The 26,236-nt window shown below is 41.6% G+C and overlaps 1 protein-coding gene across 2 annotated transcripts in view; it reads right to left on the bottom strand.

Moving 5' to 3' along the window:
- Positions 1-26,236, bottom strand: part of AKT1 (AKT serine/threonine kinase 1) — a 78,426-nt gene that overhangs the window by 27,278 nt on the left and 24,912 nt on the right. For both annotated transcript variants that reach the window (XM_063159824.1, XM_063159825.1), the window contains 3 exons: positions 12,656-12,784; positions 5,880-5,991; positions 2,948-3,095 (listed from right to left, as the gene is read on the bottom strand). In XM_063159824.1, the coding sequence (XP_063015894.1) occupies positions 2,948-3,095; positions 5,880-5,991; positions 12,656-12,784 (389 nt within the window). The remainder of the gene's footprint in view (positions 1-2,947; positions 3,096-5,879; positions 5,992-12,655; positions 12,785-26,236) is intronic.

The following is a 26,236-nucleotide window of genomic DNA, read 5'->3' as shown; positions in this document are numbered from 1 at the left end:
GAGAAGGCCAACAGGGCACTGGTTGTTTCCCATGCACTGGCTGGAAGCCCACTGCCTGCCATACTCTTCCAGCAGTTTACCACAGGTTGGAGTGGGGAGAGGGATGACTTCTTTCCCCTCCAACAAATTAATATACACTCCGACAGGTTTAAACTTTTCGCACAATACGTCACTCCCTCCTCAGAAAGCTTTGTTTCACTCCCCATCAGTGAAATTTTCAAAACATTTTCAGTTTTATTTTCTTTAGGAGGACTGCTAATTTTCCCTTGCAAATTAACCAATTTTGTTGCAGTGTGTCATATCATCACCATCACCTTTGCCTTTGGATAGCAGGGCTTGGGGTGGGGGGCAGTGGGGGCTGGCTTTGCTGAGCCAAACCCCTTCTCCAAGGTGCGGAGAGAGGCGACATCAGTGACATCAGGCTCAGAGAGTCCCACCACGTCATTTTTTACCGATGGGCGGCGTTTATGTTTTGGGAAGGGGTTTGGCTTTGTTGCATCAAACTCCTCCGAAGAGCAAAGAGAACTGAAAACACCTTCAGGGAGGCACAACTCCTCCCCTAGGCTGGATTCCCTGGTTCATCCTCCACAGCTTCCTCAATGGTGTTAATTTGCAACTCTAAAGCTCTTTGGTTCCCGCACGAAGTTGTTTAACTGGTTTCTCAGGTTTCGGGCTAGTTGCTTTTGGGCTGTTAATTCTCACTCCACCCTGAGGCGAGCTATTGTTTCAGCCTCCGAGGCAATTTGCAACTTCATCAGCTCTTTCCCTGGCCCTTCCAACACGTGCTGCTTTATCTTTCTGGGCAGCCATTTAGCACTCCGAAGTGGAACTCCTCCTTTCTTTTGACAAAGCTTCAATATATACCTGTGTTTTCTGCCAGATTTTCTCAGACCACATGTCTGTGTCTGATCAAGCTTCCATACCTGGGATTCCAGGACCTTTTTGCCAGCAAACACAGGTTTTGACTGAAAACTACCTTCTCCTTATTCTGAGCTAGACGTGTGGAAGAAATACCAACCAGATATTCTCATGAGGTCAAAAACAACACAAAACACTTCCTGGCAAACTTTAGAAAATCAGGCAACTTTGGATAAAGGTTTACTACAATATCCAATCAACATAAAACACTTCTCACAATATTAACTTGGACCATTCACCTTAGCAAACTTTAAATCCATTTGATGGTAAGTTACTCAAAGTATGCCAACAAGAGGGAATGAGGAGAAAATTACAGGAAAGATCTAGAAAAGCACATATACAGCTACCAACTCCTGGGTTCCAGCTGTGATCAGACAGAAACTCCAAGAACAGGCAGAGTCTAGACAAGGTGATGGCCTCGTGTTGGACCCTAAATATCCCTTGGCCTTCACTGGCCCTTCCCCCAGGTGGGACTCATGTTCATTTGGCCTCTCGGGAGCTGGGTTAGGGAGAATGGAGCATTGCCTCTGGTGTGTCAGTGACTGGCAGCTCTGCCAGGCTGGGATACAGGCTCTAGGGGGGTGTGGGGCACTTCACTGTCTCACCAGAGCAAGGCCTGACTGTCCCCTTACCTCACACACATGCACCCCAAAATATCTTGAGACATCTTTCCAGTCTCTGACACTGCCTCCCAGATCAGCCATTTACTCTGATTAGTTTCACCATGAGGAAAAACACTGGAGGAATCAGAGGCTGAGCAGAGACTCTACCATTGGATCAGTGACCATTGCCAGCATGGCAACAATAAGACTGACACAACCAGAGGCTGCTGCGGCCTCAGTTTGGGAAGAAATTTAAGATGCCCCTAACAGCAAACTTCCATATTCTTCCCTAGAGCTGGGTGAGGAGATTTTCTGCCAAATTGCTCAATATAGTGGATGCCAGGACCCCGATAATAATTTGGTTATCCTCACTAACATGTCCAGGAAGAGATTTTCACTGTGTTCAGAAGACTGTATCCATCTGATGATGAATGAGGTGGTTCCTGCATTTCTATGAAGGATTCCTCAGCAAGAGCAGGATCTGCTCAGCCAAAGACCCAGAAGCCTGCTGGCAAGCTCTGACACAGGCAGCATTAAAGTAGCCAACCACATCACTCTGAAAGCACTGACATGACACAAGGGTAACACACAAGCTTAGTGAAGACCCTGGTGGATATCTTTTTATAGAAAAACTTCATTGGTTTTCACAAAACGGAAACAAATTTATGAAAGTGGGTGAGGATGACAATGGTGAGATGAAGACACAAGGAACTGGCCACCTAAAATCCACAGACAATGGATTTGCATGGGGAAAGGTTCTATCAATTCCCTCTTGCAGGAACAGGTGGGAAAACTTTTGAAAATAGAAATACTATTTTCTAAATAGTAAAGAGAACACAATGGGGTAGAAAGAAATAAAGGGAAGTTGAAGACAGACACCTAAAAAGGCTCAACAGGACAAAGATCTCCTCTGGCACATACTCATGCCATGGAAGGCCATTCCTTAGCTGGCCCTCTGCATTCAGACTAGGTAGTGCCTAATGCAAAATCCCAAGCTGTAGGAGCACTATGGACAGACACTGCAGTGGTTGACTGGAGTTAGCCTAAACCCTTAGTTCAGAGCAATTAAATCCATGAACCCACCCTAAACCCTGCAAATCCATCAGAATACTTCTGCACCAGCCTGCAAGGAGTTTACAGAGTCACAAGGTCCAACAGGAGCTTTGGTTTCAGGCTCTGCACCACAGGAAAATGGGCAAACTAAAGCCAGACCTGAGCTGGCCTTGAAAGCCATCCAGTAAGGACACGTGAACTCAGAACTCTGGCAGACCAGGCAGGCTCTGCTCAGCTGAGACAACTGTTTCCTCCAGAAGCTGCATCTACAGCCAGTCATGTAATTGTCAGGGGTACAGACACAGCTTGATGGCTACTTCTTGTCTATATTTGAGAAGACCTAAAAAAGAGTCATTCCTGTTATACCCACTTACCACTTTGTGTTTTGGCTTTGTCATAGAAACTTCCATTTCTTCGGCACCTGAATTATCACTGGGAGAGCCAGATCTGAAATCCATCATCTCTTCCTCTTGTTTCTTGAGGCTGTCTGCTACTGTTTGGATGGCTTTTGTCCATTCTTCCCTGGCAAAATATAGGCAAAAGCATTAATTACTTGTGGCTTTAGATTACCATTGCCATGGCAAGGATCACCAAGGAATACAGAGCCACTAATACTCTCTCATGAATCAATGGAAGATATGATGAATTATGTGCATTTTCAAGCACTGTAAAAATGCATTTTTAAAATCTTTATTAATCATACTAGAAACAAGAGACAACTGAAGTCCTCCCAGTCTGGACATAATACAAGACTTTTTGGATAACAGAATTTCTAATGGGCAGTCAGTCAACAGCTCAGGATATGACCTGGTCATACAGAGGTTTACATAACCAAAACAGACTTGCCAAAACCAAAAAGCAAAAGGCTTACACAAAGCAATTAAAGACAGTTTCTACATTTCTGTGGTGCACTGAAACACACATTCATCTCCTGGGGACACTATGGCATCTCTTCAAACAAGGATCCCGAATTTTAGTGGCTGCAGTGGCAAGAGATGTTCTTGGAAAAGGTCTTAAAGCTCAGGACACTTAGGTTATTCTTCTGTTGTAAAGATGATGACATTAGTACAGCAATTGCTGTGTAAACTTTAGCAGAATGTCAGCAAAAGCAGTGACATTTCATCTTAGGCACAGGTCTTGGTTATGATAAAGTTTCCACAGCTGTTTCAGTAACCAGTGCTCCAACAGTGACCCCTTCAACTCCCATGGAGACAACTTCCACTCCAGTGTCCTTGGGGAGATTTCACACCTTTGAAGCTACTGAAGTGAAAGTTCTTGGCCTTCACTCGATTTCACTGCAAATTTATTGAACATAAAGAATACAACTCATAAGGGCTTCCAGGGTCTCAGGACAGGCTTTAAAGACACACACAGGGGCTGAAGACACCTCCAGTGGACTATATGCACTTGCATGTTTACTGTCTTTTGTATACACAGGGAACAGGATGTGGTGATTTAGTTGGTGTTTCTAGGGACTGGTTAAATTCTACTCCTAAGGACATCTCAGGTAAAATATTTTGCTACTACAGCAGGATCAGCAGCAGCCAATGCTGAACAACTCTGTGCACAATCTGCAGTGCAGCTGTGCCATCCTTATCAATGTCCAATTTTTCACTGGTCCTATGAAGCTGTTTTTTTTTTTTTTTTCTTTAAATCATATCTGAACATGTGAGTTTCCATTTATAATGGATGCAAGAGGCAGATCATTCCCCAGAGGAAGCGAAGTCCATGGGAAAAAGTATCCAATACAAGATTTTAATAAAAATTGCACCACACAAGGTCTTCCCTGCCTTGTGCATTTTTATTTTGGATTTTGCCTGAATTGTGCACAATTCACCCAGCCTTATATGGGGCAGAAAGGTGATGTCAAATACTCAGAACATTCTCCCTATATTCCCAGCACAGACTGCTCTATTCACCACCACTAACACTAAACAATTCCCTTATTTACTAATCATATTTTTACATTCAAAATTATTACAAAAAGAACTTCTTCTTCCACACTTTTCTCTCTCCATTTCTTTAAAAAAGCAAACGTTGGTTCTAAAGGCATATAGGAAGCTAAAGGCATATTGACCTTCATATCTCTTTTGTTACTGACTTGGTTGAGATCTCAGCCCTCCTGAAGTGAGTATCTTTGATTTCTGAGAGAACAGAATTTCACCCTCAGCTTTTATGTCTCAAGAGTATACACAACAGAGGTGACTAACACTCTGAGCCCTGAAGTGTCACAAAGCTGACTTAATTGGCTAGGAGGGAACAAAACAAGACTGAAATACAATCTTCCCCCAAGTGGAAACTGCTATTCACTCCCTTTAGGGTCAGTGACCACGAAGTTCCTAAAAGAAACAAGGACAAGTTTCTTTTTCTTTGCTTTTAATTTGACTAAACCTTCTTGTGATCATTGTAACAGAAACAAAAACAATAATAAGGAGCATGCAAAGTGCATGCAAAGGTTAAGAAAGAAATAAGTGAGTAATTCTTGGTAGAATTTAGTGGTCTTCAAAATAAAAATGTGCTAGGATCATATCTAGGGAGGACCAGGCTTTTAAGATATCCATTCCTTTAGGGCAATGATACTGGAATAATTTCAGTTCCGTTTCTGGAGAGCAAGTAAATATTTAAATACTCAGTTGCTGTGTTATAGCTGTGCTGGAAAACTGTTCTCTCTGGAGGTAAGAGATCAATTCTCCAGTGATGAGAGCACAGGATGTAGCTCTTAGCTTTGTTTCCTAAAAGATGAAACAGCAATCTGCACCTGCAGCAGATAACTATCACCTTTATTATCTAATTTGCATAAAACATTAGCAATCAGCAATGATACAACTAACTTTTCCTTTAGAAATAGGGTGTCTAAATAGACTTTTTAAAAGGCCACTATTTTGGTACAACTCAACTCTGCCTGAATCTCTATTTCATTTGTGCTCATCCTTCCAGAAACTCCCAGGTCAGAAACCCTTCATTTTACATACCACAACATTTCCAGTGAGAAATGAACCTTACATTCCAGAAATAACTACCTGTGTGCTGGTACACACCTGCACCTGTCCATTTTGGATACCCAACCTAGCAACAATTCACTTACAAACACTGCTCAAAATCCACTCTCTGGAACCCTCCTTTAGGGTTGCTTTTATACTGGAAAATGCACTAAAACTGAAGGCACTCAAAAATTCTTTGTCACTTTTCAGTCCAGACGTACATCATCTGATAAATAAGAGCTTCAGCAGAGGACTCACTATTAATGCTGAACACTTGCATCTGCTTTTGCAAGGAGTTTATGCATTAAATATGAATGAAACATACCGCTCCTCTGGAGTCTCCACATGAAATGTTCTTTCAATTACTGTGGTCCACTGGAGGCATCTAATGATAAATGTGTTTGGTTTAGGTCGCTCTGTCTTCATCAGCTGGCACTCTACCACAATCAAGGAAGAAAGAGTCATGGTACATAAGCAGGTTTAAATAATCATTTGTCTTTATTCTTATCTAGCAAACTGTTGCAATTAATCAGCCATAGAAATCTCTGTAAGTACTTCTTTAGGAGACTTGAGACAATTTACTGTGTTGATGAAACCAATAAATAGCTTGGGAGATAGCCATCTAAGCAGCTCTGAAATCAAATTCTGCTTTGAAAGGCTCCACATTGGGTCTGCCCATAGAGGTAAGCAGAAATGCGATGTGATAACACAGAAACCATTCAGACTCAGGTCCCATACTCTAAAGGTCATCCAGAGCACAGCACACGGCCAAAGCCATTTGATAATGTAGCAATTACATACCCTGAAACTAAAATCAAGCCCCCACATCCCCTCCTATTGACTTTCCCACGTAAAACCCTGTCCGTGGGTTCCAGGGAGCTGCAGGAAGAACATCTGATCATTTTACAGCAACTGGATGAAGATCAGACTCAGCATTTCCAGTCCTCAAACACTAGAGGGAACATCAAACTGCAAAGGCACCCCCTGAGAAGACCCCACTCCAAAAGCCTTCAGGAGAGCTGCAGCAGTCGGGTGTGAGCAGCTTCCATCCCTGCCAGGCTCTAAGCACAGCCTAAAAAGGTTACAGAAGTACAGCTACATGCTAAGCCACCACTTCCTTCATCAAAATGTTCTGTCGAGACCTGAGTGTAATTTTAATTTTTTTTTTTTAATTTTAAATTTTTTTTAATGTTGAAATTTTAAATTATTTTTTTTTTAATTTTTAAATTTTACTTTAAGCTTCTTAGGATGTTACAAGTGTTTATCCTTCAAATTTGGGCCAGAAAATGCTCCTGGATAAAGGGTACGCTTTAGCTCTACTAACAGAGATCTGAAAAACAGAAGAAAATCAATGAAATAACAACAGGAGCCAAACCACCACATTTTTTGGATAAACGTTAATAGAAAAGCTAATTAATTAAACAGATCCTGCCAGAGGAAAGTCAAATTAAGAAACCAAGTCAGCAGGGGAAAAAAAAATAATTGTAGGAGTTTTTCCCTTGCATTAAACTCTTTTCCTTGCAGTTAATGAAACCACAAGCTTGCTGTTATATGGTCTTCAGTTTCTAAATAGACTCCTAAATAAATAAAAAGGCACTATGAAGACAAGAAGAAATTTCTGTTTACTGCTAGAGCTATGAACTTCCTCCACCATCAGCAATGTGCAAGTGGAGGACAGAATCCACCAGAATAACAGTACACATTACTAAGGTTACACTGGTACCATTAGGTTAATTTCATTATTGTGTAAATTTAGAATGCTCAGTTTTAAGTTCAAGCTCTTAATTAGCACCAAGATAAAATATTTACTGCCAGTGTTTTTGAGCACTGTATTTTTGGCAATATATTTCATGCCTCATTTGCTGCTGGAATTATAAGCTTTTCAATTAGTAACTCTGCATTTTTCATTACAAGAAAATATAATTTTTCTTTAATAGCACGCTGAGGTTATACTGCGTCCTACTAAAGCACTCCAATTAGATAAGAGAAAGTTTATTAATGAGTCATGCAAAGGCTTTAGTGCAATAAATGGCACTCCTTCATTCAGATTAAACAACTTCCACGCAGCGATGTGGCCGTGCTGGGTTCAGGCTGGCAGCCACCTCTGTGAGAGCCAAACACAACTGCCCGGGGTGAGCCTGGGGCTGATAAATTCCACCCCAAAGATCTCACTCCTGCTTCCAGACCTCCCACCTCCTTAGCTGCCCTTCTTTTTTTGTTGTTTGTTTGTTCTGCCTCCCGTTTTTATCTGCTTAATGTCATTAGAGGGAGGCTGAGGTTGTCCTCCAGGAGCCTGCACAATGCAGCCCTAAGACACCGAATGTGGCTGCAGACTCAAGAACAACATCAGGCTATTTCCTAACCCAGAGCTGTTCTCCCATACTTATCCCAACGTACAGCATCATAAAGAAATAACCACAGAGGTTTTGCTTAGATTTTAAAAACGCTTTAGATTCATATTCTGAAGTAGCTGTATAGATATTTAAACTAGCCAAGAACTTGAGATTTAACCATTTAATTACAGCATGATAAACCACACAAGGTTTTTCCTGTTGTAGACAGGGACCAATTACATGTCACTCTTCCCCAAAATCAGCACTGTCCATTGATATTTGTTAAGCGTGCTGATCCAGCAATCTTTAAGGCATACAGCAAGATGAATAATAGAGATTTGTCAGTTAATAACCACTATAATTCAGGAATGTCACCCAGAATTGTTTTGTTTAGTGAACAATATGCTGTCTAATTACCCTGCTCAATCATAACAACACATATCAAGAAATACAGAAGGCTTTCCTTTACCAAAATGCCATACCACATAGGTTCTAGAAGTTTGAAACTACCACTTGTTTCTCACCATGTACGATAATCACGTGGATTTTATCCAGTAAACAAATGAATAGTATTTTTTTTTCTTACTTTTAAACTCAACTGTGTGCTCTTCACTGTAGCTGAAGTTAGAGAAATCCAAAATTGACATTCTCTAATCATCAATGTATTACTGCAATGTGCACCACTCCAGCAGAGCAGAGAGAGATGCTGTGTTAGTTTTAGGTCTGATTTATGGCATGTTTGGGGATTCTGCTATAAAAACATTCCATTTCAAATAGGGGCTGAGGGTCGCTTACCAACTTTGAAGGAAGTTTTTCCTGTGAAACAGGAAAGCATTCCCCATTTGCACTAGAGTAGGTACTATAAACAGCAGCCTGTTGAAAATTATTTAAATTTCTCTAAAGAACCTCTTGATTCTTTCCTGGCGTTTGGTCTTTTAAAGTAAGTAGGACAGAGAAATTGTTCCTAACAGGAATAGACACCAAGGCATTCAAATGTAAATTACCATTTTGTATTTGAAAGACACTTAGTATTATCCCAGTGACTTTCTAAAATGTCACAATATTTGCTTTCCCAGCACTTAAGCTAAAAGGCAGATTACTTTCGATGAAAGTGTCAAACTCTGCTCCCTATATAATGACATCACACTTAAAACAATAATGTCAAGGAAGAATCCTTCCTATTCCTACTTTGGTTTCTTTAAGGAAGGGTATGGAGAAACAGAAAAAAGAAAACAGAAAAAAAAAGGAAAAAGGTAAATAAGGAAAATAGAATGATGAAGAAATAAAACTCTTGGAAGACAAACACAAATATTATGTTGAAGTGTCTGTTTTCTGTAACATCACTGGATAGATTCAACTCTGAACTGTTCAGCATGGCAAAAGTGAGGGGCCAGGAGCACCAAGTTACAGACCTGCACAAAGGTGGCTCTTAGCAGCAGCACACAAAAAAAATCAAAAAATCCAACCACTAATCTGGCCATCCTGTGCCCTCTGAAAACTGCTGGACTGCAGACACACAGTCCTGTCCCAAAAGGAGCTCTCGTATTGTTGAGCAATTATGTTTTCAGCAGTACAACAAAACCACCACAGTCCATCTTCCTTTTTGACAGCCGGCAGCAATAATCCCTTTCTAACAGGAACAGCCTCTCTCTCCATGTGGTTTTTCACAATATACTGCTTTTCTCAGCTATATGGTTTTAAAGGCTTATAACCTAATAGGGAGACATACATGATAATCCGAGATTACAATTGGTATGAAGGCTACTTATCTCACAGATTTACAACTCAGCCTCTACTGGTTATTCATCTGCAGGAGCGCTGGAGCAGAACTTTTAGGTACAGACTTTTTTATTCCTTCTACCTTATTAGTAGTAAAGTACAGAACACAAAACACAAATAAAATTCAAACATTTAGGCACCATGCTTCACAAGTGTTACTTTGGGGTCTTCTGTATTTGTTTTTTGTCTGTTGTCATTTTTTTTTTAAATCATCAATAGGTTGATTCCAGAGAAAATAAACTCCTTAAGCACAGCAAACATCAGTATATAGTTATTTTAAAAGGAAAATTAGGTGGAGAAAAGGTTATTTTAAATAAATAGTATGCCTCTCTTTAGCTAGAGGGGCTTTGAAACAAGTTTTCAAAAATGTACAATTAAAACCCTCACAGACCAAAAGGAAAAAGCACTGTGGGAGAAAGAAAGGACTGTCAAGCACATGGAAATCACACACTATTTATTGCTTATCCTTTCTTCATACCCATTAAAGGAAAAGACAGGTGACCATTAGTTGTTATCTTCTGTCATAGCTTTCTCATTAATTATTTCCCACGTCTCATGTGCTGACAAAATCACTCAATATGAATTTTACACAACAAGTAATAAAATTCCCCCATTAAAAAAAAACCTCCTTTTACTTGCAAAGATAAAAAAGCCTACATTTTTGTACAGCAGAAGAGGGTAAAGATTTTAATCAGAAACATGGGACCACTTCCAAAGAACAGACTGACAGAGACAGCCTGCCATCTCATTAAAAAAAAAAAATCTGGTTCACTAATTAACAAAAAAAGTCAGGGCTATCATGGTCTCTTGGACAAAAACAAAACAAAGATTAATTTTTATGAAATATTTAATCTTGATATTTAAATTAATTCATTTTTTACAAAATAATTTCCCCCACCTTTCACTGGCAGGAGGCTTCTGCAGGCCTGTGCTCTGGCCTGAGCCTTCCTCCAGAGACAGCTCAAATTCATTCACACTAACACAAGATGTTGCCTGAATGAAAGGATCAGGCAAGCAGGTTCAAAGGGAAAGCCTGTGGTGCAAAGTACATCCAAAGTGATCCCTGAGATGGGCTCAGCTGGTCAGAGCCTGGTGCTAATAACACCAAGTTTGTGGGTTCAATCCCCATATGGGCCATTTACATGAAGAGTTGGACTCGATGATCCTGTGGGTCCCATCCAACTCAGAATATTCTGTCAATCTGTGGAAGTGTGGAGGGCACCCAGAAGGGACAGAAGTGCTGGCAGCACTGCCTGCTGCTGCCTACATGAGAAATTAAATCCTGGTGGGGAAACAGCTGCTTCTGTGGGCCCAAATCCACAATAATGACTTCTAGCAAGGAGGCCCCACTCCAATCTTCAAGGCCTTCCTGAGATGCCACCAGGCAAGAGCCACTGCTAGGAACATCCTCCCACCCACCACCAGCCCAGTGCCTCTTACAGGCAACTCTCACAACTCATCTATCTATAGGCACGTGCTGTGTCTTCTCTGACAATGCTCCAATGCCATGGTAACAAACCTGTTTATCTATAAATGCTGAGACTGATGGGCTCAATCTGCCAAAAAAGCACCATGTTGCTGTTGAGAAAACGGATTTAAGTTAACCCATTTTAAAGGCAACTTAGACAAAGAAAAGGTGATGGACGCATTTTTACTCCTTAGTACTGAGCTGCCCAAGTAATGCAGTTAGCAGCAGCAAGAGGATGGAAGTGTCCTCCAGAAAGTGCATTTGTTAAAAGCCTCTGGCTATAGATCAAGTACTGAATTAATTTATAAATTAATGGCTTTCTTCTGCTTTGCTTTACCTTCTTGATCTGTAAGAAGATACCAGTCTAAAGAGGAAAGTACCATGTCATTACTGAAGTGAAAACACTCTGAGAATTCTCCCTCTCAAAGGACACAAAAAGCCCCAAAGCACTCTTGGAATCCTGCACAGAGGCACCAGGAAACAGCATGTCCATTATGCATTCCCTCATCACTCACAACAGGTAGGTGCTGCTACTGGAGGAAAAATAATGAACATTTCCATTAATTCCTACTGCTGCCCAGCCCTCTTCCAGGAGCAGGTGTTTCAAAATAAATACCTGCTTAATGATCAGCTACAAAGATGAATCCCCTGTATTTTGAGCTACCTTGTAATGAAGAGGGAAAGCCCCTACCCTTCTCTCTGCAGAGCTTTGCTTCCAGCAGTCACCAGGAACATGGAACAGATCATTGTTAAATAACAGGTGCCACAATGATCTATTTTTAAGTGGTGGAACGAGACACAGGCAGATCACGAGACAGGAAAGATTAAGAACAGGAGAAAATAAAAGCTGGAAGTATACAGTGAAAAGTTAAAAACATGAGCAAGAAAAGGAAATTATCTTCAGAGTCTTCTATCACATCCTGTGCTGCAGCACCTGAGCAAAGTCGGAAATGTTTGCATAGTACAGAGTGCAGAGGTTAGGAGATGTTATTATTTCCAAACCCTTTTGTTGGCTTTGATAGAAGAACTATGGGTTTGTGTTCAAAATTAAGAAAATCCAAGTGTGCTTCATGAAAACATGTGCTCACTCTGCTTTCTCTTATGCTGACAATTAAATAACTTTGACCAATGTCAATGCCACTGGAATCCAGATCTGGTGGCAGAAATGCTTCTGCTGTACCTACCCACCAAGTACATGCACCTGAGTGAATTTTCACTTTAAAGCAATTTGCTGACTAACATATACACAAAATATTAACAAATAAACCCGTTTTATTCAATAAACAGAAATGCTAAATTACCAGAAAACTTAAAAAAACCCAAGAAAAATAAGTAGAGCATCAAACCTCCACGTTACAATCATTCCTGAGAAATACAGTGGGATTTATCAGCTCAAATAAACACACTTTGTGTTTAGACAGTGCTCTGGGCAGATCTGAATGTTACTGATGCAGCTTCCCAGCTATGTTACAAGAAGACATCAGCCCCAAAGTGGACAAGGAAGCAGCTAGAAACACTTACGAGCTACTGAGAAGTTATTTAAAGGTGATTCCCGCTGGTCCACATCCTGTGGCCGCTCCTTGTAGCCAATGAAGGTGCCATCATTCTTCAAGAGAAAATACCGCGGCCTCCATGTTTTGATGTATTCTCCTGGAAAGAGAGGATGGACAAAGGGAAACAACCTCAGAAAACACCCCAAAATACTGATACACCAATAATTTCTGTTACTATTGGAACTGTATGTCATCCCGACAGCAGCAGTTGTAAGAACATTCAGTTCAGTCTGATACAAACAGTGGAAAAACACAGGCACTGAGTCACATACTGATAGCGATGTTAGCCATAAAAATGGGACTTCACAAAAGGTAAACAGCTATGTTTTGTTCTTCCATCTACTTTGATTTCCATTCAAATTCTGCAACATCTGCCTTAAATGCATTTTAAATTTAAAAAAAATCAGAGCAGATGTCCTATGTATTATTTTTGCTATTGTCATTTTTCATACTGACAAGTGGAGAAATTTTTTTCATTTACATTTTGCAGCGCAAGTATTTTAAACAAGAATGGGTAATTTACTAATTAGTCAACTGCTTTATCAAACCAACAGTCACTTTCAGACCATAAGAAGATAATTCTCTGCTTATGTTACATAACATCACTCACTTCTCTCACAACATCTCAAGCATGAAACACAAGATGATATATCACAATATGAAGGAGAAAACACTGGATGATGTATAGCCACCACAAAGTCGAAAACAAACATCTACTCTGAAAGATATGCCACCTTTCTTTGTCTGAGGAAACACCCACTGCTCACACCATGCTACTGCTCATCTGAGTAACCTGCACAGGTGACACTTACGTGACTGCGTTACAGCCACATTCAAAATGTTCAGCAGCAGAATAAGAAGAAAAGAGTTAATCAAAACCTCAGTTGTTTACTGGATTTATTAAGGTCTTCAGGGAAGGAAGCAGAAATCCCATCAATGGCTCTTCTGGATGACTGTCAGTATGCCTGAGTTTTCTGCTCATTTACCAGATCATTGTTTTCTGAGGCAGTCTCAAGAATCTCAAATAGCTTTTCATGGTGTCAAGCTGCCCCTCTAGGTCCTAAAAGGTCCTGTTTCTACTCAGCTGAGTCACAAAAATCTCATTCAAGGTGTTATTCTAAACACAGTACTGGCCACACTTTTCCAATTCTGCTCACCCCAAAAACTGATTTAAAAATTTTCAAAGCAAGAGGTCAACTACAAAGCACCCACAGCCACACATCAACCATGCCCTCCTCCCTTCTGTATGGTTTCTCACTGGTCTGTTTAACACTGAGAAGATGACAGAGCACACTCAGAGCTGAACTCCTTTCCAGCCTGCCACAGCAGGACCACGCCTGTGCACCCTGTAATGCTGCCCTGCAGTGGCTGGTGCCCAGTGCCCACAGGTTCACCTGCTGGCAAGCTCTTCAAACAACCAAGATAGATGAGAGAAGGCTCACCAGATTTACTGGCTCTGGCAACCTTCTGCTGCTCTGCTGTTCTCCAAGGCTCTTCTCATGCTTTCCCATTGCTCAGCTTTCCTCTGCTGGTGATTTCTCTCCCAGCAAAGTGCACCCTGCCCCAGGAACTCCCTTGCAGCTGCTTTGTGTCCTTCCTGTCCCCACAGAGCTCCTCTCCGTCTGTGGTGCAGTTTCAACCTGGTCTGGGCAGCAGCTGTGTCACTTCTCCGTTGACACTCATCCTTCTCCCTCCTGCACACAGAAGCAGAAGCAACCCCAACACTCACACAACACAGACAGGGGTGTGCACAGCCCCCACCAGCTGCTTTCACCTCTTTAGTCCTCACTGGGATTTCAATTTCCTCATCTAAACCAAAAATCTAAGAGCTACTGAGCTGTTAGGGAGAGTCACACAGAGTCACCTTTGCAGTGGCCATGTCTGCAGAAAACATCCATGTGAACTAATGAAACAGGTATGGGGCAAGAAAGAGGAGAGGAAAAGGAGCACAAACCTTCTCATTGTTCCTTTTAGCGAGGGCTGTTACTGCCCTAAGTGTTACACCAGCCTGTAAGGTGCTTACGAAAGTGTCATCATCGCTCCAGGAATTTCAGAACTCACCTGTCATGGTTTAACATTTATAGGCAAGGAGGTAAATGTAGAAGGTTTTGTTGTCATCATCTTTTTAATTCTGACCTTAATTAAATGCCAAAAACTTTCTGGGATCAGCAGGAGATTATGAAGCCTTTCACATTTAAATTATCAGTCCAACTCGGCCCAGATCAGCGAGATTACTCCAATCTCATTACTGTTACACCACAGATGTGACTACAGGGACGAGAAGACACTGGCATACTCAGCCCAGCTCCTGACTAGAGGTTTGCCAGGTAAGCAGGCTGGGAAGGTGGCTGCCTAGACCATCAGGATTTTGGAACGGGCTGTTACATACCTGACTCGTTGGTATTTTCTTCTCTTGCATAAAGCACACCCAGGAGACCTAATGGCCACCACACATCCCTTATCATACCTGCACTTAGGACTAAATCCAGATTGAATGGGACAAATAATATCTGAACAGGGACAAGACTGAGAATTTTTACTTCCCTTACTCCCTCATTTATGCTACACATCCTCCCCACTGGCATTTACAGAAGGGACAATAATTTTTTGCAGATTCTGAAATTATTATCTGGTTATTTGCAGCAAAGTACACATAATTTTAAACTGAATAACACTGTACTGTCACAGGAGACTTTCTCTAAGATTAGATGCTTATGTTTGGCTCTCATACTTCCTTACAGCTTTATCCCACCGATCTGCTTCTCTGTTAGAAACACATCCTCTAACAGGATTAATCACACAGTCTTTAAAATTGTGCATTCCATACATATATAGCATCCTCCTCCACACTCACTGCTTCTGTGTGAAAAATCCAGGATTTCATTACCACCAGCCTTTCTGCAGGGATCATTCTACTTGTATCTTCCTTTAAGCACTGCTTTAGCTGGTTATGGTTCCTGATCCACCTTTTTAATTTGCAAATAAGTAACATGATTTTATTTAAAATTTTTTCCACATGTCTGGAGCTTAATGAATACTGTAATATGGCAATCCAACATATTATTGATTATTGTTCTTGCCAAGAAGAGTATGAGGCACAGTGCAGCATCTGTGGTACAAGCTTTTATTATATAACACACTGAGGTTGTACTTCTGCATCCTGCAAAAAAGTGGCAAGACACTGCCTGGTGTGTGACTTCCCAAGGAAATGATCTCCAAGTATAATTTTACATTCAAGCCTGAGCAAGCCATCATTCCTCTGCAGAACCTCGGAAACACAGACTCACCAACAGTCATCAAAAAGATGTACAAAGTGCATATTCTTAAGAAACGAGTTTATAGTTTTATGATTAGCTAAAAGACTATAAATGGCCTACAGCCCACGAGGACCACATCAAAAGGTGACAGCAAATCTGAGTACTGGAGGCAGAAAAGGAATTTGTCAATACAGACAAAAAAATAATTATGTGGAACTGCTGGGACAAAGCTGTCTGAAAAACATCAACACCTTTTCCTTCCTCCAATATACTCAGCAAGCTGTCATGCCTCAAGAGTGAACTGAGCTGTTTCAATTTTTGCCCTGTGTTCTTTGTTCCTGTTGCGGTTTTGTTTTTAAGAATCACAAGAAGAAGTTACTTGAAGTCACTAATATTAGCAGTTATGTAGTCACACTAGAAAGAATCATACAGAGTACAGTAAATGCAAGCATGTGTGGCAAATTCTATCAGACAACACTAAAAAAAAAATAATGATCCACCATGGAAAAGTGAACAATTTACAAAGCAAAACATTTTTTCCTCTGTGATTCATTGCTTGTGTAATGCCCTGGCAGAGCCTTCTTTGTTTTCAGTAACAGAATGCTAACACTGCAGAGACAGGAAAGCAAAAGCATGGGTTATAAATCCTACATATAAAATCCTGGAACCAAACAGACTCCTCTGTAGCTTGCTGGCTTTATTATTTAAAATCTTTATGTATCATTCTGTTTACTCCGAGCAATTTCCAAATTGCAAAGATTCCCAAACTGTATATATCTGGAAACATACACAAAGATTGTTATAGACTGATTTCCCTTTATTGCCTTGTGCCTGCCCCCACACACTGCACATTAAAATACTTAACACACACTCAGAATGTAAATCCATCTCATGCCAGAAAAGCTTTTTTGCTGTAACACATACTGCAAAGCACTCTTATGCCTGAATATTTCAGAAAAAGTTATACACAAAACTCCTTTGGCTCATGAAAAGTTAATTCTACTGAGGATTTACAATAATGCAGGGTTAGATTATTTTCCTCTCCTCCCCACAACAGTATCTCACCGAATCTGGAGCTGTCTACCACTGATAGAGTGTCTAACATCAGAAACAGCTGCCACTCCCTGGGAAGCTCACGGGGTAAGTGGAGAATAATGAGCAGCAAGCACCAGCAGAACAAAAGAAAATCCATCTTTATTTACCAACTGCTGCATGCTTGTTGCTGCATCAAGCTCATTCAAAGCCAACACCACACCCTTTAATTCAGAACAGACTATATTTAAGAAGCCTCTGCTTTTGTTTTAATCAACTCATACATACCAATGGTTTGAAAAAAAAAAATCATTAGGTTAACCAAGTCAGCATCCAATGCTACCCTTGATATTTACAAAAGCACCCGAGAGACTATTAACTTTCTTATGGCCCAAAGTAACCAAGTAACAAGCCCAGGGGCACTGACTGAAAACAAAGTCTCAGTTATATGAAATGCAGTCAGGTGGCTACCACAAATCTACCAATAAATAATGCATTAAACTTTCTGCTCTGAGCATCAGAAGTAGCACCTTTCATTGCAATTAAGCGTAACACTCAAAAAATTAGAGCTTTTGAGTTATGCAAGCCTTTTGTACATTCCCACACGCTCTGATGATGTAGGGCACTCCCTGCTTGTACAGCCCCAGTTCCTGTCCGAGGGAACATGAAAGTTATGCCAATCGAAACGCTAATGTGCCACCCATCAAAGCACAGTGACTCATTTCTGAGCCTCAATGGCCATGAGAAGTGGTCTGCATCCTGTCGGCCTAATAAGGGCTCCGAAAACAGACGCCAATTTCCTTAAAGACGCGAACCTTTCAGGAGCTGCCATCTCGTTCGTGCTGAGGAGTGGGATGCGGATTTACAGTTAGTTCTTGCTGCTTGAGTAAACTGAGTAAGTGTCCACTCGCTTCAAAACCAGCTGAAATCAAAACAGATTTGGAAAAAGAAAGCAGGGCTTGAAAACTTGCCTTTGCATTTCTAAAGCACTCGGAAGCAAGCCCTTTCCAAGTGCAGGGAGCTAATTCTGGATCTTAACGACCTGACACCAAACAATTAAGTCTAGGGTGACCTGAATGAAAACTCTCAGCTCAAGTAAGTTTCATTTTTTATAAAAATAGCTGCACAGACACCCACCAGGCTGGTGCACCACTCTTCGCTCCCCGATGCAAACTGTCAGAACATGATATTTAAACACAGTAGCATTTCGGTAGCTTGGGGAAATTAAAATAAAGGAAAGAAAAAGAGGTTATGTTAATGTCTTTCCCAACACGCTGGCGGAGAGAGGAGGACCTCTGGTTTGTCTGCCTATTCAGAGGCGCAGCGAAGGGCCGCTTCTTTGATGATTTTTTGGGGCCCCTCTCTGGATGCCTCCTCGGCCACGGCCTCCAGCGTACAGCTGCGGAGGCGCTCCCTGTGCCTGGAATCTCAATGAGCAGCCTGGGGCTCCGGCGGGGCTCTCCCGGCGGGGAGGTCACCGCGGCCCTCGGCCACTGTGGGAACAGCTCTGAGCATGGCCACCACCAACCAGGCCAGCCCTGCACGGCTCAGCTCCTCCGTGCCTGCCATGGCCCGATTGAGGGGTCCCGCGGTCCCACTGGGGTGACTGGGGTGTGATAAATCGGTTCCTCACTTTCTTCCCCCGCAGGCAGTGCGATGGCTGTGGGGTGCACGGCCGTGACTGACGTGACTGCCAACAGGTTCAGGAGAAGTGCTGCCTCCTCCTCCTTGGTTTCAGCTTTTCTAAACCTCCTGCTGCTTCTGAAGCTCAGGGAGAGCTGCAGTCCAGGGCACCTGCTTCATTACCATATCTTGGGGGAATGTGGGGAGGAGGGAGGCGGGCACCGGAGGTGGGGTGAAGGGTGATGGATGAGCCGTCTGGTCTCTGTGCGACAAAGGGAGCTGTGGGAGGACACTCCTGGTCACCTGGCACCCCACATCTGTAAATTAACTTCAGAAAGCAGCACATAGCCTTGGCTTCGGGCTTCCCACAAAGCTCTGTAGAGAAGTAAACGTACTGGAAGCTGCCCCTGTCTGTAGTTACACAACAGTGCAGGTGGGAGACACCTAAGGAAGGCATCGGGTGCTCTGATTCACAAAGCTGGCCATGGGAGAGATGAGAAGCCAGATTACAGAGAAAGAAAAACAGATTCTCACCCAATACTTTCTCTGGGCAGGGAATGGACAACTACCACGTTCTCAGATTCTATCTCTCCCAAAGGGTTTGAGATCACCAGCCAACACCACCACTGCAGAAAATGACACCCCTGTATTTTTTACCACTATACTTCAACTGTATAGTTATGTAAAACTGAAACATGGAGGTTTATATTTTTCTTTTTTCTTTTTTTGCTGAATTTCAGTTTAGAAGGTCAAAAATGTTGCCATATTGCTTACAGCAATCAATTTAAGCAATACCAGATATTCCCAAAGGAGCAAAAGAGAATTAATCAGCATGTAAAAAACTCCTTACTCCTACCTTTGGCACAGCTTAGTCAGGCTAGTCCTAACCTACAGCTGTCTCCAGTGGGAGAAGATGTAAATGAAATTTCATTAAAAACAGCAGTTTTAAGGATAGCTACATAAATTACAGGAAAATATAAAGTGATTTCTTAAGCTATACTGAAAACAATCTCAGAGTGAATTGCATCTTCACTACCTCATGGTGTGAACAAAAGGACTGAAAACTACCATGAGGTGTCCAACACGATTAGAGAAATCTTTAGAAATAAACTTGCAAGCAGCTACAGGATTTTAACAAAATAAAACATTCCTGTAACAGAAAGTGCCATCATGTGTTTCTCTGCTTTTGACAGGTGCCCAACTCTCTCCCATTTTTATAAATAAATAAAAATGACAGAGGAGGTGTCAGATTCACTGAACTGAATTAAGCATACTTAGAACAATTATTTCTCCCCAAGTAATTTTTACCTTGACACTACGATGGAAAATAGCACAAGCAGCTAACAAGGCACTTAAGCTAATGAGCCTCTGCAAGTTTTTAAATACCTTCCCTTAGAGGAAGGAGGTAGCTACAACTATTCCTCAAACTCAGTCTGAATATGGTCAGTGTTTCTGCTAATCAGGCTCTTAAATACACCCCATGTACTTATACAAACAGCATGACTTGGTGCTCCAAAGATTTTATGTCTATTACAAATACAAAGAAAAATAAAAGCTAAAGCAGAAACACCAAACACACCACACCCTGGTGTATTTGAACAAGGATGGGCTTTTCTAGACAGCTTCTGGAAGTTGATTCAACGATTTTACCTTTTTGCCTAAGAATCCTTAGGCATGACACTTGTGCTTATCTGAACACATGCCTGATTTGAGTATGACATATCCAGTTTTGCTCTTCAGTAAATCCCATCTAGAGACTGGCAGAGCGTCTGAGGGGACAAAGCAAAAAAACATACACAAACCAAAGCTCTTCCTGGACAAATCAAGGTGAAATCACAGGTCAGGTTTTTAACTTTTATTCCTCAAGCAACCTAAACATAGGGGATGTTCAGGAAAAGCACCATGAATTGATTAAAAATTATTTTAGGACCCTTCTCTCACTCTGCCCCATTAAAAAAAATTAGGTGAGTCAAACACTCGGGCAAGAGTGATTTTTATGATGCATTTATTTGTTTTATGAACATTAAACCTGGAAAGTACTCAGCAGAGGTTCCTCATTAAAATCCCAAAGCTGGTGAGGCTGAGAGATACCCTGGTAGCTTGGAGGGGTGGGAGCCCATGGGAAAGCAAGAACAGGGGAGGGAAAAAGCAGGACACAGCCTCGAAGAAAACAGAAAACATCCACATTGAGGATGTTTTCATCCACCACTCCTTGAGTCCCTGGCTTGCTCTTCTAGGCTCCCATTACCACATCATTGTGTCATTCACAAAGTGAATCAAAACCTCAGAGAATTGTAAAGAAATGGAGGGGGGAAAAAAAAGGTTAAAGGACCTTAGGGGGAGATTTATGGAAACAGTGGCATTTCTAAATAGATATGAACCAACTACAGAGGCAGTCTGAAGAGGGGGAAAAAAGCTCTCTTAGTAAAAACTAAGCTGCAGGACACGGATTTTAATAAATAAGCAATTTATGGAGAGTAAGAAATTAACACATTGTACTGTTACTCTTTAGCTTCTGGGTTTGAGTCCTAATTTTCAACATAAATGCACTGAGTTGTTTTCGGTCACTTACAATAAAAGCTCTACCAGTAATTGTGTGATCATGCTGTGCATCAGGAAATTTCTTTAAAGTGCCAAGAAAATAAAATCAATGTAGAATTTTAAAATGTTTATACAAACTGATAAATATTTCGTAGAAAGATGAATGAAAGCTAAGTTAAACAAACATTTCAATGGAAAAAATAAGAAATGGCATTAAATAAGAGGTGGTGTCTTTATAGGGCTGGGGCTAATTTGGATTTCCCTTCTTCATTTAGTCACTAGCAAGTCTACAAAATCCTGGAGGAGGACAAGAAGACCATGTTAGTTCTAATAAAAAGTTTCATTTATCTTGAGGCATTTAATGGCCATCAATGGAAAAATTAGGAGCACTTCCCAGAAAGCAAGTCTTAATATTTGTTATCATGGCAACCTCCTGGTTACGCCTCCAAATTTAGTATTCCACAGATAAGTTTTACTGAGTCACTACCCCAAACTCAGCAATGAAAATCTCCTCCAGATAACAGGAGTGCTGCCTCATTTCAGAGGAATTTTGCAAAGTAACTTAATTGCATGCTGAGAATTTATTAAAGCAACTTCACCACTGAGTAGCGTAAGAGCAGAAAAGCCACAGCAGCTCTGGTGCTAAGCTTAGCTGAGTAACCCAGGCACAAGAAACTCTGCCAAGGACTTCTGTGCCTTAAACTAAGGTGTGTTGTCACTGTAAAGCAGAGCACAATCCACACTGCTGCCTCAACAGGGTCACAAGCTCAGTCAGACACACTATTACATCTCATTTATTTTTTTAAAAGACAGTAAAAATGTTGAGTCTTAAAATAATCGAACAGCAAAATTCATGCTGAATTTCAGTGGTACCACAATTTAGCCCTGTGACAATGAAACGTCTAAAATACAAATAAAAACACATGCATATAATCACAACTATTTTTTAACCTCCAAGTTATCTATTATATTAATCTCATTATACTTCTCTGTAACAGCTCCAAGCTCTAGGAGAGAATGCATTTCAGTCACACAAAGATCTGTTACACAAGGATGAATGAAATAAAGATCAACCTGAAAAAAGACACAATAAAGACCTACCTACCTTGACACTGCAACCAAAAATTAATTTTCTTGTTGCCAACAGCATTTTCCTACGCTAAAGTCACTTTTCATTTTAAAAATAGCATAAAAAATGAACAGTACATCCCACAGAGAAGTGGAAAGCAGATGGACACAGAAGATGGGAGCCTGAATTACAGTTTCTAGTCTGCAGTGCCTCTTACTTTTGTTTTGGAAGGACATGGCAAAAATTCCATTTTCTGTTCAAACTGCTCCTATGAGCAGTGTTAAAACAAACATCCCCCCCAGCCTGCCCTGAACTCACACCAGTTTCTGTGGGCATCAAATCTGGTACTTGCCTCACTGGATCTTCTGAGGTCAGGGACTGCCACATCAGCCCCACCTTTCCTCCACACCTGGTTTTCCATGCACAGCACACCACACAACTCACATTCCTCCATCCACCCTAATCCTGAAAGCCCCATCCCATAACTGAACACAGTCCACTCTCTGTAGTTCCACCTTCCCACTCTCACTAGAATGTCCCCAAAGGACAGAAGCCAAAGAAACTCCAAAACACATCCCTCACCTAACCACATTACAGAAACACATCAGGTGTAGAACTTGCAACAACTACAACTCCTCTCCAGGAAAGTCAGATGGCCACATTCTGAGAACACCAGAAAACCATAAATTAAACTTTAAACGTTTAGATGACAGCTTTTTGCTTTTTCTTGTTTATTTTCCATTTTCTTGTTTATTAATTTCATTTTTTTAAAAAGGAGAGAGAAAGAGCCCTACAGGTCACCTGGGGTAACATTCCTGAAAGCCAGGTGCCTCAGGGACTTCTGGCAAGGAAGGTACAGACACATGTACAGAAAAGCCTGCATGCAAGCACTGTTTGATGCTTAGTACACCCTGTTTTACAGCACTGCCTGCCACTGGTCCCTGAGCTGATGCTTCCAGCTCAGGTGGCAGCTGCTGGGGGCTCCTCTGCCACTTCAGCCAAGCCAAGCAAGGTCAAGCCAAGCAAGGCCACCCTGCAAACCCTGCAGCTGCCAGTAAGGTGGGAGGGGAATTGAGAGCTGTGCTAGACATGAGTTAAGACATGGTTACAATTCTGGCTGAAACAGCTGCATGGGAGCAGTGCTGACAAAGGGACAAGCTGGGTCTCTGGTGGGCAGAAGGGAAGGCACTGACTGGGCTGAGAGCACAGGCAGGGCAGGGAGAGGCTGCAGCCTGACCCCCACCCCAGGCCATGCCAGTTGTGCCTGTGGCCATCACCAGTCCTCTCCTGCTCCTGTCCCAGCACCAACACAGGCAGCTGCAGCACAGGCTGTGCCCAGTCTGTGGGGAGAGTATGCTCCCCACTCAGCACCTCCTTGCTGACATGCAGCAAGCTGGAATCTCAAAGCTGAATCCTTCAGATACACAGAGACACGCAGGGATGCTCCACAGAGCTGACGTGGAGCCTGGCTGGGAGCACAGGGTCCCTGCACTCACCCTGCTCCTTCACAGGCACAGCCAACACACAGGAAAATCTTCCTGTGTCACACTGCCCACAAAGACTGTACCACCCTCTGGGCTGGGAAGCTGTAGGGTTTAGATTATTCTCCTGTTTACTGATGTTGCACATTTATTTCCGCATCCCCTTTTTAACTTCAGGATTACAGCCTGGGTATCAAACTAAGGGACAAAAATGTTTCCAAAAAGCAGTCACTGAACACTTAAAATTTTCATTTATCCACAGCATACTAAACGAACCTTGGTTGTAGGCAGACTGATTGCAAATTACAGTTTTCTAAATGAAGACACATTCGGCTACAGAAATTGGACAAGACAGGTAACACCTTCTTCTTTAAAAAAGAGACAAAAAGAAAAAAAAGAGAGAGAACAAAGGACCCAAATGAAAATTACTGTACTGGTATTTTATTTGGTGGTAAAATTGCAGCTCAACTACAAGATTAACTAAGCACAAGTCCACTACTGGGTCACTATCACTGGTTTGAGAAAATGTTTTTCTATACACTTTTCTTCCCCTCATCAGAGAATCCAAATTTCCTAGTGTAATCATTTTCCCAATTTCAAAAGAAATGGAATACTTTCCAAGAAATCTAGATATTTAATCACAGATGCAATACAAGATTAAAATGGTTTTGAAAAATTAATCCTTTATGATAAAGTTTCCCAATGAGCATTAAATCAACAGGTTCCAAATTTCAGGTATAAAATCTGATTGAAACTGCTGCTCTGCAAAACTACCACCTACATGCTCCTGCCTGTCCTCACTGAAAATGCAGCCTAAATTGCTACTTCCATAAAAAAATACATCCAATACTAACAGGAGTTCTATGAAAAATTATTGATGGCCTGCAAGGAATATTGCACTTAACCCAAAGGTAAAATTTACAGTAATTTATATTATAGAAATCAACTGCTCTGCAGATATGCATACAAGCAGGTTCTCATTTCATGCTGCAGTTGGAACTTCTACCAAATTTTGGGTGGTGGCAATTAAACACCTTCATTTGCAGTCCTCTATTCTTTGCACCTAATTCATGACAGCACACAGGATGGAGAAAAAGGTGGTTATGGCATTTCATTAGGTATGCTTCCATGTCTTAATCCTTAAAAAGGAAACTGTAAACAGCAAGCTGGAAAAAGGATGATGATGAAAAAGCAAAGAAGACGGGGATGAGGGAAATAAAAGGATTTTTTTTAAATGGAATTTAGGATTATAAACATCAATGCCTTTTTTAGAAAGAGATCCATCCGTATCCCCCCTTTCTTTGTACTGAAGTTTAATAACATTCTCTCCAAGTTACCAATTTTGAGAAAATCACTGGATAAACACTTGTGTTAACCCAGCTACATGGCTCAGTGCCAAATGTAATGCCAAACTTCCCAGTTGCAAAACGAGCTGTTTTTACACACCAAAGTAACCACGCAGCAGGCCTGCCGAGCCTGAAGACAGCTGACAGAGATGACTGTTGCTGTCCCCCCATTGCACCGACATCCATCCAAATACCAACATCTGCTGTGCTACAATTTACTTTTTACACAACATTTAGCAAAACAGTGCCTCTGACTGCAACATCATTAAGGAAGTAACAACAAATAAATCGCAAAGTCCCATCAGACAATTGTAAAATTAAGGCATAGTTTGCCTTGCATACACTGAGCCTTAGTCCAGACGTGTTGGACTTCAGAAATAATAAGCATTAGAAAGCGTTTTCTTTTATTAAACACACAACACAAAATTCTGTAAACCATGACAAGTGTAATCCATCATTACAGTGTAAATTACAGTTTTGAGGATATTGACTTGACTCAATCAGGAGAGAAGCAGATGCCTGCGAGGCAGCACAGCCTGCCCGGGACCCTCGCAGCAGCCCAGACTCCTAACAGGATTACCCCGTGCCTGGGAGTGTAAGCTCTAAATTCAGGGCCTGCTCCTTTCCAAACACTCTGAGCACGTATTTGTGCTTGCAAAGTAAGGAATTAACATTCCTAGAAACTCAAGTGCCCTTTGCTTTAAAAGCAGGGCTGAGCTTTAAAAGGGGGCCGAGGGAATCGGGCACCACGCACAGAGGCGAGGCGGGCGCTGGTAGCGAGCCCTGCTACAAATTCACAGCGTGGAGGCTCAAACCAGGATTCTGGCTCCTGAGTGCAAGCCAGGTCTGGTGAGTGGCTCCACTGCACTGCCCAACACAGCTCACACTAAAGAGGACCCTCCATGATCAGTGTCCTTCCAATCAGTTGTCCTTCACACCCACATCACTCAGGGTGCAACTCAAAATGGGGCTGCGCCACCACTCTGACCCTGCCACATGGCTCAGGCTTTTGCTGGCACACAGGCAAAAGAGGAGGAAGAACAAACAATTTTAATCTTTAAAATTGTGACCAATTTTCAAAACCAACTCTTTCTTCCTTCTGTCCTGCAGCAATTCTATGAATGAAAAAATAAGCAAGAAAAAAAAAAAAGGAAAATTTCTCACTTTCTTTTCTTTTGAAAAATAGATACTGAAATGAAA

The sequence above is a fragment of the Melospiza melodia genome, chromosome 6 (assembly GCF_035770615.1).
Source record: "Melospiza melodia melodia isolate bMelMel2 chromosome 6, bMelMel2.pri, whole genome shotgun sequence".
NCBI classification, from domain to species: Eukaryota; Metazoa; Chordata; class Aves; order Passeriformes; family Passerellidae; genus Melospiza; species Melospiza melodia.
The sequence above is the reverse complement of the archived record's forward strand: the minus strand, read 5'-3'. Positions and strand labels throughout refer to the sequence as shown.